The following is a 14,996-nucleotide window of genomic DNA, read 5'->3' on the forward strand; positions in this document are numbered from 1 at the left end:
AGGGAGGAGTTTTAAGTGTAAATAGAAACCGTACAATGTCATGTGAGGTTTGTTTACTTCCGCTCAAACTTCCACTGCACGTGTAGTAAAAGGTGAGTCCCCTGGTTTTTTTCAGGGACCCCCTTTTATTTCCGCTAACTACGTTAACCTAGCTAACGTCATCTTTCCTGTTATCATTGACGGTGGAGTGGACCACTGATAGCCAAGATAACGCTCACCTGAACGAAGTGAAGCGTCTTATTGTTAGCTGAAACAACAACAACGCTAATCTTATCAGTCGTGAGTGAATAGTGATAATGTTATTGTGTAAAGGCGGCTCCCATTCATTCTGACATGATTCACAATAAGTGAAACGAAAGTGCTATAACGTGACTAGCTTATGTTTACAGGTGGAAAACGTCTGTCACAACTAATCACTAATACTGTCAAAAATGGAAAATGGGGGGAAAACTACCAGAGTGGGCAACTTTTAACACAAGTATTTGTTAAAGAGAAGTTAACTTTGTATCAAAAAACAGCTCCAACAACTCCATTTTGCACCTATGAAGAAGAATGCAGGGATATTATGGTTTTAGTATTAGGTGTATTATATTAGTGCTTTAAATGGCTCATTCTGTAAGTATCTGTAATAAGTTCTGATAGATTACTTCCCTGACAGAATGACATGACTGTTTATAATATAGGTACAAACATGGTTGGGAATCAAGCTCCTGATTGACATACAATTGTGGCCATGTTTAGGTTTTGTTTTATATAATTTATACTGAAAATGGGTGCTCACTGTTGTTAAATGACAAAACCCTGAAGAAGGAGCAAGTACTGTAGTGAAGCACATAAAAACAGCAAGCTTAAAAATATATAAAAGTCTCGTTCACCATTATATTCATTTATATCTTCATCATGTGTTTTGCAACTTGCTGTCTTTGTACACTACAGGTCATGGCCACCACCGCAGCCTCCGTTAAACCCTTCAGTCCGGAAGAGACTCAGAGGATTGTGCATTATTTGCAGCAGCCAGCAGTCTTCTTGAATATGACCTGCGACTGGCCCGTTCTCAGCTGGACTGCAGAGCACCTGTCTGGCTGCCTTGGTGACAGACTTGTGCGATTCAGACTTGGGAAAAAAGAGCAGACATACGGTAGGAGAGAAGAAGATTAATTCCAACGGATCTAGGTTGTGTGATAAATCACCTAGATTGAACTTGCAAAATGAAAGCAGACTGAATGTGACCCAAAAAGATCCAATTCAGGCTACTTGCCAAGCACTCAAAGCTGTTCTGAACGTACTAAAAAAAAGATTTATAAATAAATAAAAATAGCTTATAATGTTGATAATACATATATGATATTTATTTGCATCTTTGCATACTAAAAAGATATGTTGCATACACATTTGGAAGAAGAAACATCCATAAGTGAAGGGCCCAGACAATGATGAAAAGGAAATTACCTCATAAATAGAGGGAGACTCATAATGGTCGTTGAGGTCTAAGCAGACATATCAGTAGTTTTAATGGGTGACATGGTAACATTCTCTCTTGGACCATTTGATTTATCTGTCCTCTAAAAGCTGTGACTGAAATCCAATTTATTTACATCTGATATATACGTACAGTCACCGACTACTTCATTAGTTACACCTGTGCAATCTAATTCAATCTAAATTCTACTTTTTTGAAGTATATACATTTTCAGTTTTTGTCAACATTGTCAAAAAAGTGATAATTCTACTTTATGTTTATTACTGAGCTCGTACTAAGCGGTGTTAGTGTACTGAGGTTCATTATACTGACTGGTGTTCCTAATATTTCACCCCTCTCATGTCTGTTAATGGAGTGGACAAAATATTAGGAAACACCATTCAATATAACGCACCCTAATACACCACCATCCACCACGATGACCTCAATAATAAACATAAAGTAGAATTATCACCTTCTTGGCAATGTCAACAAAAACTTAAAATGTATAAGCTTTATTAATGTAGAATTGAAAGCAGAGCTGTTGTATTGCATTGAATTAGATCGCACAGGTGTCCCTAATAAAGTGGCCAGTGAGTGTATATGGTGTGAACATATACCTTTCCTGTTTTGTGTGTATCTTCTAATATCCATGCATAGAGCTTTGAAGGGAAATAACAGCTCTTTATTTTCAGAGAAAAAAACATAATAATTGCCTGCAGTCTTGTGTATTATATCCTCTGACGAGTGTTGATTTGCAGGTTAGACTGTAGTAGAACCAGATGAAGTATTGGAGGTTGCTTAATGATCTGATTTTAAAACGTCACATAAGAAGAACCTCGGGAGCTTTTTGTCTTTTTAGCATCTGGTGTACGTTGCCCTCCATGTGGCTCTAACAGCTACAGTAATGACTCCTTCTGTGATGAATAACAGAGAGCGTGTCCTCTGATAAAAGCTGGCTAATTAGATTTCTAAATCATCTTTTTTTTTCAGCTGCTACAGCTGACAAGAGCGCATTGCTCATGATGGATTATAAATGCTATCACTCAAGCGTAGACGCACTTTGTTTACTAAAACAAAAACCAAGAGTAAATCATTACAACGGAGATTTATTTTTCTCATAAAAGCGAGTAAAACAGAATTGCACGCCTCTTTGATGATGCATAGAGCTGTGATTCTGGTTATGTGAGTTGCATTTCTTTTAGCGTGCATCAACTGAATTGTTTTGCTGAAACTTTATCACAATTTTCCAATGATTACTCTGCTTTTTTTGTTTCTTTTCTTGCTATGTTCTCCCGCTCTCACAGCTCCTCTGTTTGAAACCCAGTGCTCCTATGTGGAGGCCAAGCTGGCTCAGTTTCTCAGCTGGACCCGGGGTCAGACTGGGACCGACGTCGGGCCTTTCTATGCCTTCCCCTACTCAGAGTATTGGGCCTATGCTGACTACAAGTACATTGCCATGCTGTTTCAAGACCAGCCCTCCATGTTTGAGGTAATCGGGCTCCTGCTTAACCCTTATATACTCAGAATAAGTCTCTCTTATTATAGTTAAATATTTTTTTGCAACGTAACAGTGATTGTAGTGTGTGTTAAGCTATTCTGTCAGCCAATCCTGGCTGTTAAAGTAGTGTATTTCTGATCAAATAGAGCTTCATAAATATTGGGGATACTAAACAGATCAAACCAAGCATAGTTATGTACCTTATGCTAAATCATTTTCTCCCTTAACCCAGAACCTGGATCTATTTATTTCAAGCAATGCAGTCATATTAAATCATGTTATTTTTAACAACTCTTCACAGTGAGGTCAGGCTGAGTCAGCAAAAACACATCACAGATTTGGTCTTGTTTCTTGTTTTGTTAGATCTAGTTTTATGTGTTAAGCTTCAAATAATAAGCCTGTTTTGCATATAAATGAATGACCAACTGGTTTAGCAGGTATAATACCATATTAAAACTAGTGAAAGAGAAATCCTTCTAAAAGTATGACATCAGCACCTACAGTCCAAGCAAACAAAGTCAAGCAATGAATACTACGTTTTCTATAAGAATAATAATAAATGATTTCTTTAAAAAAATTACCCATTACCTTCTAATGTAGTTGCAAGAGCGTCATCTTATCAAAAAAATGAAATATTGAATGATAAAATTGCATATTGAAAGACCCAAAATATTCCTCTCTAGTCTCTTTTTTCCCAAAATGCTCATTTTTACTCTTCTATTTTTTTCCTCTTTTTCAATTAAAATGTTCAGCTTTTGCCCGTAACAGCTTTATATAAGCTGCTATTCTTGTTCTCCGATAGGTAAAGACATAAAAGTGCCATCCTTTTCTCTAGCCACTGCAACACATTCATTTCATTTTTATTTCCGTGATAAATTTTTATTGGGCGTCCCCGCACAATTATTACCTGCTGACATTCATGTCTTTGAGACAGGCAGACGTGGGCTTTTTTACAGGATAAATGGTGCTGTGTAAAGGACTGCCTGAAGGCTAGATTGACCAGTCTGTCATTTACAGCTGCCTGCATACATAGTAATGACTTCATTATTCAGGATGCTGGCGTGATTGCTACACCTTTGTGCTCAGGCAGGACATGATTGACAGGCCAGTTTTTCTTGAAAGATGACAAATACTGTTGCTGGGGTTTTTCCACACAGAAGCATTCACTGGTTACCCATAATAGGCCCTCTAAAAGAAGCTGATGAGGTGGGGGGATATGTCTCTGAGCTTATAGCAGAGTTACGACAGTTGTGAGAATGTGAGTCTTGTCTCTGTGTCATGTCATTATCAGGGACAAGGCTTCGTATTTAAAAATCAGACTGTTATTTATGTTTTCACATTTCAGGTGGATAAATGTTCTTGATGTTGGTGTGTGTGTTTGTGTGTTGCAGGATGTAAAGTGGTCCGAGTTCGGTTTTGAGGAGCGTAATGGGAGAGAGAGCACCTTATGGATCGGCACAAAGGGGGCCAACACTCCATGCCACCTGGACTCTTACGGCTGTAACCTGGTACTGCAGGTGCAAGGACGGTAAGGATGGTACTTTGCTACATTTACATTAGAGCATGACCTATATATTGGCCATTATTGCTCTATGACAGATATATATCGGTATCGGTGTATATGTTGTCTGATATGAAGGGATTTTTATATTATTTTATATATTTTTAAGTTATATGTGTTTATGGATATATTCTGTATAAAAAATATATCAATATCAGAATTTCTTCACTCCTTAATTCCCCCTAACCAGATAAAAAGTTATTTCTCTGGTTGCGACACAAAAAACCCCATGCGGATTCCTGCTGAAGAAATCAGATTTTGTGGCCCCGTATACTGACTGAACACTTTGGTGATCTTCCTTTTATAAACTGAGAAGTGGAACTGCTAAGTAATTACATTTCCACTTTTAAATGCAATACAATAATGGCAAAAATGATGGTTCACAGCGGCCACATAAATTACATGAACAAAACTAAAACATTCTTCAAGAAGGCCCCCCCCTAATTTGCATTCACTTGTGGCTTATCTAAATTATATTAACAAATTAACTGGAGCCAGAGTGGAGGGTTTAAATAGCACTTTGGCAATTACCATTTCCCGCTATTAATTATACTGACATACTAACATTTAAACAAGATGTGGTACTCATCTCCCAGACGATTATCATTACGAGTTAGTGCTTAAGATATTTGTGTTGATAACCCTGTAGTTACAGTCTGTGTAAGTGGTTAATGTTAATACATTAATGTTGTAATTCTTTGTGACAGTCAGATATAGGATACACAGCAGTAACAGCAGTGTACAATTTTAACTCGTTTTATGCTCTCCACTACTTTACCCAGAACAACTGCAGCAAAAATGTGGAAGTTTGTACAGTAAGAGACTGTGCAGGAAAACTAGGGTCAGACTATGGTAGTTTTCATTCATTGTTCATTTAAATTTATTGTTGTTATTTATCTTTTTACCATTTCACATATGTTCTTTGCTTCTCCACATGATACTGCATAAATCATTTTTACTGGATCTACTTTTTTATGCACCAATTAAATGTGTCTTCTGCATTTTCTGTTTGACTTACAGTAACTGTCAGTGTTTCTTGAAAGAGAAGTTGCTTTAGATTTATTTAACCCTTACATACTGTTCATATTCTGTTCCGGTTCAATTTTGACTCGGTTTAAGAATCCCCTCATAAAAAGTGACTATACCAAATGTTGAACCGCAGATGTGTTTAGAAAGCATCAATAGTCGATCTGACTGATCAATAAATGTGTGATTAAACCATCATGTCCTATTTTACCTAAGACATGAAAATATAACATAGCAATAATGATTGAAATTGATTTTATGTAAAGTGAAAATGACAAGAACTTTATGGAACTCTTATTAAAACTATTAACTATTCATTTAACTGACAGACATGTCAACAGATGTGGGTCAAATTGAGTCAAATTAAAAAGTGACATTGTTCTGTCATACAGTATGTATGGACCTCTGGATTAGAGAGAGGAATCTAAAGCTAAGCAGAAAGAAAGTTCAAGATTATATACAAGAGTTGCTGTATTTCAGCACAAGAGTGGTGGAAGTTTTCTGCCTGTTAACCACCTACGTCTTCTGCAAATGAAAGGTGCAGGGTACGGTGACTGCTGACAGAGAGCGTGATCTGTCGTCTGGCCCTGCTTAACTTGTCGCATAGCTCAGGAAGAAGAGGGAGAGAGAGAGAGAGAGAGAGAGAGAGAGAGAGAGAGGGAACTGAGAGTCAAGAAACAAAAGAGAAAAGGTCCTTTTGTATCTTATCTCAGTCTACTGTTCTCCCCAGATATCAGCCGCTTTTATCTGACTGCTTGTAATTGGGTCTCGGGTCTCTTTTATTTAGTATTGATCTCAAATGGAATATAATCCAGCTCGAGCAATTCTTTGGCACTGATGATCCATGAAAACACAACAGAGCTGACTGATAGAGTGACATTTGTGACAGCGACGGGTCAGATGAATAGAGAGCTATAACAGCACGGACACACAAAGTACTTAATAATGTAATGTCATAGTTTCAGGTTAGAGAGGACCGGATGATTTCACTTTTATAGATTTGCATTTGGGCCTGTCAACTTTGATCTTCTCCTATATGTCATATATCATGACAAATAATTGATCCATAATCAGAAATTCTTCTGTCCTCTTGATTGATTGACATCCACATGATTTCCACATTTTACTACACTGAGTGCAGTAAGAGTTTTGTTTACAGCTGTGTTCTTGGTCTAGAATGAAATGACAGGTTCCTCTATAGGTAACTGATGTCACTGTACATAGTAGTGTTTGGTAGTGTTTTGATATACATCTTATTGAAATAATATCTAACTAACTAGGCTTATCATGATAACTACTTTTTTTTAACGATATATCATCTCAGAAATAATCACAATAAACGATAAATTGTCAGGCCTATATCTAACTAGGATGCTTCCTGTCTGCAGGAAGCGCTGGCACCTGTTCCCACCAGAGGACACTTCAAAACTCTACCCAACAAGGATCCCCTATGAGGAGTCTAGTGTCTTCAGTCAGGTGGACATCCTGCATCCAGACCTGAAGAAGTTCCCTGATTTCCAAAAAGCCAGAGCCCACACGGTCACTCTGGAGCCAGGACAGGTGAGAACCCAGGACACAATATTCTTGACTTAATCTATTGTAACTATTTGTATTATACTAATTATTTTTCATTATCCATTTAATCTGTTAACTTTTTTCTTGTGTAATCAATTAGTTGTTCGGTCTATAAAATGATGAAACATGTCATTCACCATTTCCCAAAGTCCAAGATGACGTCTTTAAATGTTATTTTGTCCTGATCAACAGTCCACCACGCAAAGATATTCAGTTTACATAGAAGACTGAATAAACCAGAAAATATTCACATTTGAGAAGCTGGAATTAGAGAATTTGATCATTTCTTTCATAAAATAAAATCACTCCGAGCGATTAATCGGTTATCAAAATAGATCAATTAATGTAATAGCTGTCAACGAAATGATTAAGGGGCTAATTGTTGCTGCTCTAATCCTAAAGGAAGTCAAAGCGAATGTGACAGTCACAGAGACATGAAATGAAGGTGTTTTCCCTTAGGCAAACTATCTCTCCATGAATCAGGAAATTGCTGATTTTTTTGACAAAAGATTTTTTTTAAAACACACCTTTGAACCATTAAAGTTGAAGACCAAATGAGGACTGAAGAGAACATAACATTGAAACTTTCTACAGTGTTTGCTCTTAGTCTAACTAGTTGTATTGAAGTGTGAGGCTGCATATTTTTCAAATCATATCAAATATTTGACTATTTTTAGACATTTTGAGTGATTGACTGGAGTTTTCTGTTATGCAACACAGTATTTCCACTTTTATGCAATGAACTGCTTGTGACACAGAGGCAATAACCATAAAATACAACGTTCTGCCTCCTTAAGCTCCAAACATGTAAAAAGTAGACTCAGCAGTGAGATTTATGTGTCGTGATGTCCTCCATAAAGGTGAAAAGCGAGGCGACAGTCGTGACTTGTGTTCCAATTAAAATCTGGCCCCCGTCTCCTTGTGACCGCCTCACCTTCAACAAGCTGGAGGTTTTATACGGAAGCCGAAGGTTAAGCGACATTAAAGCCGACCGCGTCATCACTCTGGGTGTCTGCTCAGGAGAAAAGTTACAGGGTTGAGTCGAGGTCAGTAGATCAACTGACAGATCAGGCAGGTTCCTATCCTCTGCTTTTGGGAGCGTGTGAAGTTATGATCGAGGTGTCATGTTGCACTCATTTTCAGAGTTTTCTGCTCACTGAAAAAGTATTTCTAAATGTATTCGCCCTTCTTGGCCTCATTTCAGATTCCAGCTGCATTGTTTTGTTTTTCAAGAGTGAAAACGGTGACAAAGCAATTAGCCATCTGTCTCTTTTTCACTGTCTGCATGTGTCAGAGCTCCCGCAGCGTGCTAAATACTCCTCCTCATCTCCCATGAGCATTGTCAAACCCAGCTGTCAGGTACCTCTGGAAACTGGATGTAGAGCACTGTGCAAGTGAGGATTACTACTGATACCACAGCAGGCCATTTTGCTTGTTTTATTTAATGTAAATATATCACAGATTTTCTTCCTTGACTTTTAGGGGCTGAATATGGTGAAAGGAATCTAAACACAGAAATGTCCCCTTCTTAGTTTTTGGTCACATGACTTCAAACATGGCCCAACTAATACAGGCTTACATGCTGCTAAAATTATCGTGATGATATGATGTAGGTATCATAAATAATAGTTTGCTTTTATTTAGAATTGAAGGCAAATTAAGCAGAGAGTTGAAACCATGATCAGCTGTCATTTCATTGGCTGCGTGTAGATCATGTGACTGCAGTTACATGATTTAGTTGTGTAGATCAACCTCCCAGCATGCACTGGGGCAATGGATCCATGGACTTAAATCTTGTGTGTGTTGGGTTGCTGCATTATTAGTGGTGTTATTTAGTTCTACATGGTGCCCTACGATGTCTCCATAATTATAAGCCTCATTTGAAAACGAAGCCTCATTAAAATCCCTGAAAAGGCAGCTTTGACTGTGTAAACAAGTCTTAGTGCTCCCATTTTAATGTCAAATTAAATGCCATATGTTCTGGGAATTTCAATTGGTTCTTTTTTAGTGTACAAACTTTATTAGTGTTTATATTTGTGTATATTACACTACACAATTTAATTATATCTCTGAGGAAACCATATGTATGGAGTTCAGCCAAAAACATCCTGCTCATGATCTAACTAACTGTCAATAAGATGCACTTTTACAGGTTTGGACTTGTTGCCATGACAATAGTTTCCAAGGATTTAAAAAAAAATGTGTACAAAACATATGTATGACTTCAATTCACCCAACCATCTCCTGGATACAAAAGTGCATCATCATCAAAAACATTTATATAATACCATCCACCCACCCATAGTGTCACAAGTTAATGTATATTTAGATGAAGAAGACAATGATATGCAAATAATCATTAATTCAATCAAATGAAATTCGGATCCACACTCATGTCATTCGTCAACCTTCTAACTTCAATAACTCAGTCATCCACATATCCATCAATCAATCAATCAAACTTTATTTATACAGCAGCTTTCATACAGCTGATCATAGCTGATAATAAGACAGAACAAGTATAGATGAGGACAAGGTAAAGAAAAGGAACAAAAACAAGTCACAAAGAACAATTTGAGACGAATGCATGCAAAAGAAAATAATGATAAAAAGGTTTTTAAAAAAGAAGAAGAAGAATGAGGCACTGGCCTTTGGTGTGAGATGTCACCTTGAACCCTGACAGTCAATGCTGTGGCTTGTTTAGTCTTACTTGTTTATCTACAGTTGAAAACTACAAGTACACTTTTATGCTTGGATTCTTTTTACCATTCAGTGACACACTACAGCTGTCTATACAGAATATACTCCATGTCCACAATAACCTCCCTGTGAGATAGTTCCACCTCCACCCATCACAGGACAGATCATTCTTCTTGTCTGCTTAGAGCACGGGTCATGAATGAATCAGGACCAATCGATAAGGCTCGCCCATTTTTATGAAGTCACTTAATGAATGGATGATGTGCTGACTGTCTGTATGGGGGGGAGAAGGTGTATGCTGCCATCTAGTGGATGATCACTATAATTATGTATTCTCTAAAGTTACGCAGTATCAGAATTAAGGACTTTTTTAAAAATTATCTTCTCTGCTCAGGTGCTTTATGTTCCCAAACATTGGTGGCACTACGTGGAATCAGTGGATCCCATCACCGTGAGCGTTAACTCCTGGATTGAACTGGTAAGCATCTAGCCGCCTTCTTCCTCACCTTGAACTCTTCAGCTAAAAACTTGACATAATGTAAACATGATGACAAATTCGGCATTTAAAGATGAGGCGCACAAGAGCTCTTATTCTCTTCTTTGCTCCAGACAAGGACCCCCCCCCCCCCCTCTCATCTTTGAGTAATGAACTGACCGGACAGTAAAAGATTCTCAATCATTATGATGAGTGTCCAGAACGAGGAGCACGCGTGGCATGACATAAAAAAGTTCCCCCCTCCTGCTGTCAGACAAATGCTTATTTAGAGAGCAGGTCCCCTTCTCCAGCTTCCACTGCAAGGTCACAGACGCAACAAACTGTGTCTGCAGCATATGTCCAGACTGTCTTTGTCATTCAGTGTAATTATCTTGATAGCGCTCATCCTTTATGTTTGCCTGACTTTTTTTTATTTTGTTCCCACGCAGGAAGGGGATGACGTGGCGAGAGTTAGCGAAGCCGTGACCAAAGCTGTCGTCTGCGCCCTTAAAAGCACACCGAGCGATGACAACGCTGACGACTGGCTCAACCCCACCGAGGTAGCAAATTAATCCTCTGATTTTTTAATTATGCGCTTAAATGAGTAGCTCTCTGATTAGAATTGTTAACCTTTGCTTGTGTGGATACCTTCCACTCAGCCACCAAGTAATAATCCTGAACACAATAACAAAGACAAGTAGTCTCAGTTCATAATGAAAAGGGAAAACACAAAGGTTGCATCTGTATGTGTTTGCTCTTCATTTCTTACTATTTAAAGATCCGATGCTGATACCGATATGAAGGATATATCACAGGATCATTTTATATATACGTCATTTTTTTTGTAATGATGTCTTAAAAACATTTGTACACAGATATGTAATGAAAGTATATTTTACCATTTGACAATAAACTTTATTGTATAAAATGATATCAGTGCACTGGAACAGTAAACTTCATCATTTAATAATGATAAATAACTATAACTAAACTAACTATAATTAAATAAATTACAAAAACACATATAACAAAAAAACCCATGTACGTATATATTAGACTTGAATTACGGAAAAGGATAAAAATATACATTAAACGTTGCCTATATAACTTTAAAAAATATATCATCACATATCAGACAATATATACGCTGATACTGATATTATAGCCTGTGATCTGTGATCAATATCGGCTGACCAATATAAATCGGTTGGGCGCTATATTAAGCTGAAATTAGGTCCAAATGAGTACTCTTGACCAGATGAACTGATTAAATATTATGGTAATGTGTATATATATGGTATGGTAGAGGTCAAGTTGCAAAGGTCATTTTCTGTGAAAGAGTTGGAGTTTATGTATGTGCAGAGATTCAGCTAAAGAGCAGGATATGTGGTGTGAGAATGCAGGAGATCAGGGATAGTTTGGGAGTAGAGTATGATAAATGGAGAATGAGCTGATGAGCAAGCTGGGGTTGTGGAAAATAACAGTAGACATTGGTATGTCTTTTGACATCTGTAGCTCTTATCTTTGTATAATGTTCACTTGTGTGTGTGCGAGTCAGTCTCTCTTTTTCTGTACAGGATTAAAGAAGTCCTTTTCTATAAGTCACAAGGCTGTGAATTGTCATCTTTGACATGAGCAGGTCTCGGTATAGATATAGTTTCCACGACAATATTAGATTTTTTTTTAAACAGACTAATCTTGACATATAAATATCCTTATTGACACACTGATATTGATTTATCCATATTGCAGGCCTTCACTAAATCTGCCTTTTTTCCGATTGCACAATGCATGATGGTCTTCAGCGCTTCAGTCTTGTGACCATCAGTGTACACAAGGCTGCATTAGTACCTCCAGGGCCCCTAGACACTGAAGCTTATGTCCCCCAAACAACTTTTATTGTTGTCTGATTGGATAATGCTGCTGTTGGGTAGAACTTTGTAACATACTATACATACTAGGTTTCTGACAGTAACCATAATTATCAATATCAAGAGAATTGGGTCAAGCCTTGTGTCATATTTTTGTAAAGCTCAACAACAACAACAACAACAACAACAAAAAAGCACACTGATTTTTTTCTCTCCCATCATTGAGGGCCCTTTTATGCTTAAGGGCCCCTAGGCATTTTCCCAGATTGCCCATATGGTAGATCCAGCCATGAGTGTACACTACATTCAGTCTACTATAGGATATAATAAGTGACTGTACAAAGTGTGAAGTGGGGGCCACACTTGTTAATCCACTATGTAGTGTATAGCAAATGACACCCTTAGAATGACATCGATTTAAACCCTTCCTTAATAACTAACTTCTCCTTTTATTAGTTGTGAATTTAAAAAATGTCTACCTCTGGAGACAGCACCTCTAACTGTTTTTTAGTTTGGCACAAGTCCTCCATTGAGAAACTGAATTGGTGTGAAGTATATAGAGATAAGATAAGATATGGTTTATTGTCCCTTTGGGGATTTTTTTTTGCTGCACACAAAGCATTTATTGTGACATTCTTTTAATATCATATGTGTAAAAAAATAAATAAAAAAAAAACCCACACAAACACACTGTAAGAGGATGAAAAACAGACATGTGCTTCTTTCTCTGTGTATCGATACTGCAGACTTTTGCTGTATAGTCACAGTATGAGCTGCAGTGTAGAAACAGATTTTAATGAGAGACTAAACTACCTACGAAAAGAGAAGACAAAGACTGAACTTCAAACCCTTTTTTCCCATAAAATCTGTATTTTAGAAGCTTTTCTTACTACTCTTGAGTTAACAGACAAGCTTTAAATCAGACAGTTTGAATTATTTAGAAAATGATTTGAGTCTTTTTTTTACTGTGGCCTTTCTGCAGCAGCTGAAAATAAGCTGTAATGGAGGTTCTGCAGGGCCATGCTGAGTATATTAGACTTCAGCTTGTGAAGACAGATATTACTGAAAGTACAGAGGGTTCCCCAAGATATTCAGTAGCCAATCAGTCAATACCAGTAAAAAATTGGTGCAGTCTTTTCACCTCATTTACAGTAATGTTTATGTTAATACCACCACTTGGGGTCACTAAAGTCATACATTTTCACATTCTACACACTATTCACAGATGCATAATAATTAACATTTTTATGAAAGTTCTGAAGTTGAACTTGACGACTTTGTTATCCAGACAGCAGCCTCTTTAGACCTCCTCCCTCCTAACTCCTGAAGTGTATTGACATTTAGATATAAAAGGAAGTCAACACACAGTGGTAAGTAACTGATTGTTGACTTGGCAGCTGTTGCTTGTTGAACTCTTTAAACCTCTGTCTAACCTTTGTCCTTCTTGTCTCTGCAGGAAGTAGTAGCGTCCCATAATGAGTACATGCAGTATGTGAATCTGGCGGTGAGGGCCTGCACTCAAAGACAAAAGAGCGTCCAGCACCTTAAACCGACCCACGACCCAAAGGACACCCGTCCAGTCAAGCGGGACTCTAGCGGACAAGTCCGGATTAACAGCGACCCTGTTGAGTATTCTGCACCCGTCTTTTCTCCCTTTGGGCCTTATCTCATACCTGTGCTCTGTCAGCAAGAGGACTCACCAGACACAATGGGCGTGACCCCGAAAGATCCGGAGGTTAAATCCTCCAGGAACTGTGTGAGCCAAACTCATGATGTCTGTGCTGTAGCTCAAAGAACAGAGCCTACATCTGCTGCCAGAGTCCACCAGGGGAAACATGAATGTAGCCCTGGTTTAACTCACAGTAGACCATGTGACCGCAGTGATGGGAACACACAGGACTCAGAGGACTGTCGGGAATCAATACACACAACAATAACCACTAATGACCTGCTTGACTGCCTGGTGCATCCTGATGTCATCGCCCGTGTCACTGAACTTCTATTGGAAAGACACGGAGGAAGACACAGGTCCACCACAACGCTCTAGCTTTAATATTCACAGACCTGAATATCCAATAATGTCTCCCAAAAAATGCTCATTGACTACTAATGGCACAGCGTGAAAATGTCAGGATGTGCCTGTCTGTGCTCGTCTCCTCTGGACGTCTCGCTGTAATTTAGAACTGTGAGAAGAAGAAAAAAACCCCAACCTCCCAGCTCCTGCTGTTGCTTCGGTGTCATTAAAAAAAAGCGAGGGGAGGAAAGATGAAGATTAATGAAGCATTTCACCCTACTTTTTTATTTTCTTTCTCTCCTCTCATCTGTCAAGGTCTTCCAGAGATTAACCCCAAATGCGAAAAGTCACAAACCAAAACAAACCTTAATGCGACGAGTGACGCCATCGAGTGGGCTCTAACGTTTCCTTGTTTGTTTGTCCTGCACATACTAATCCTGTTTGGTGATCCCCGCAGCAAGAAAAATGACCACTTAAATCAATTTTGTATGCTAATACGCCAAATAATTCAAGATAATATTCATGGGATGTGAGCATTTATTTTCAGCATAATGTTCCCCCTGTCATTTAGTGATGAGAATTGTCATTGAACAGGCAACGAGGGCTGAGTGTAATGGCCCGGTGATTGATGGCAGCTGGGTAAGGAGCGATGAATGAAGCGGGTCTGTTTAAATACAATCTGCCGCCACAAGTCACACACACTGTGAGAAAAGGGAAGGATGCTCATGTACAAGAATAATAAATGTAATATTTTTCATTAATAATGTCTCGGCTAATTACTAGCATCCTGACATGAGCAGGGCATAGATATTCA

The 14,996-nt window shown here is 38.2% G+C and overlaps 1 protein-coding gene across 1 annotated transcript; it reads left to right on the forward strand.

Moving 5' to 3' along the window:
• The first annotated feature begins 939 nt into the window (after window positions 1-939).
• hspbap1 (hspb associated protein 1) lies at window positions 940-14,940 on the forward strand. The gene is made up of 7 exons (XM_062432353.1): window positions 940-1,138; window positions 2,767-2,951; window positions 4,352-4,488; window positions 6,936-7,107; window positions 10,217-10,300; window positions 10,747-10,857; window positions 13,625-14,940. The coding sequence occupies exons 1-7, from the start codon at window positions 940-942 to the stop codon at window positions 14,213-14,215; spliced, it is 1,479 nt and encodes a 492-aa protein (XP_062288337.1). The 3' UTR covers window positions 14,216-14,940.
• Window positions 14,941-14,996: the final 56 nt, after the last annotated feature.

Source organism: Scomber scombrus, chromosome 13 (genome assembly GCF_963691925.1).
Source record: "Scomber scombrus chromosome 13, fScoSco1.1, whole genome shotgun sequence".
NCBI classification, from domain to species: domain Eukaryota; kingdom Metazoa; phylum Chordata; class Actinopteri; order Scombriformes; family Scombridae; genus Scomber; species Scomber scombrus.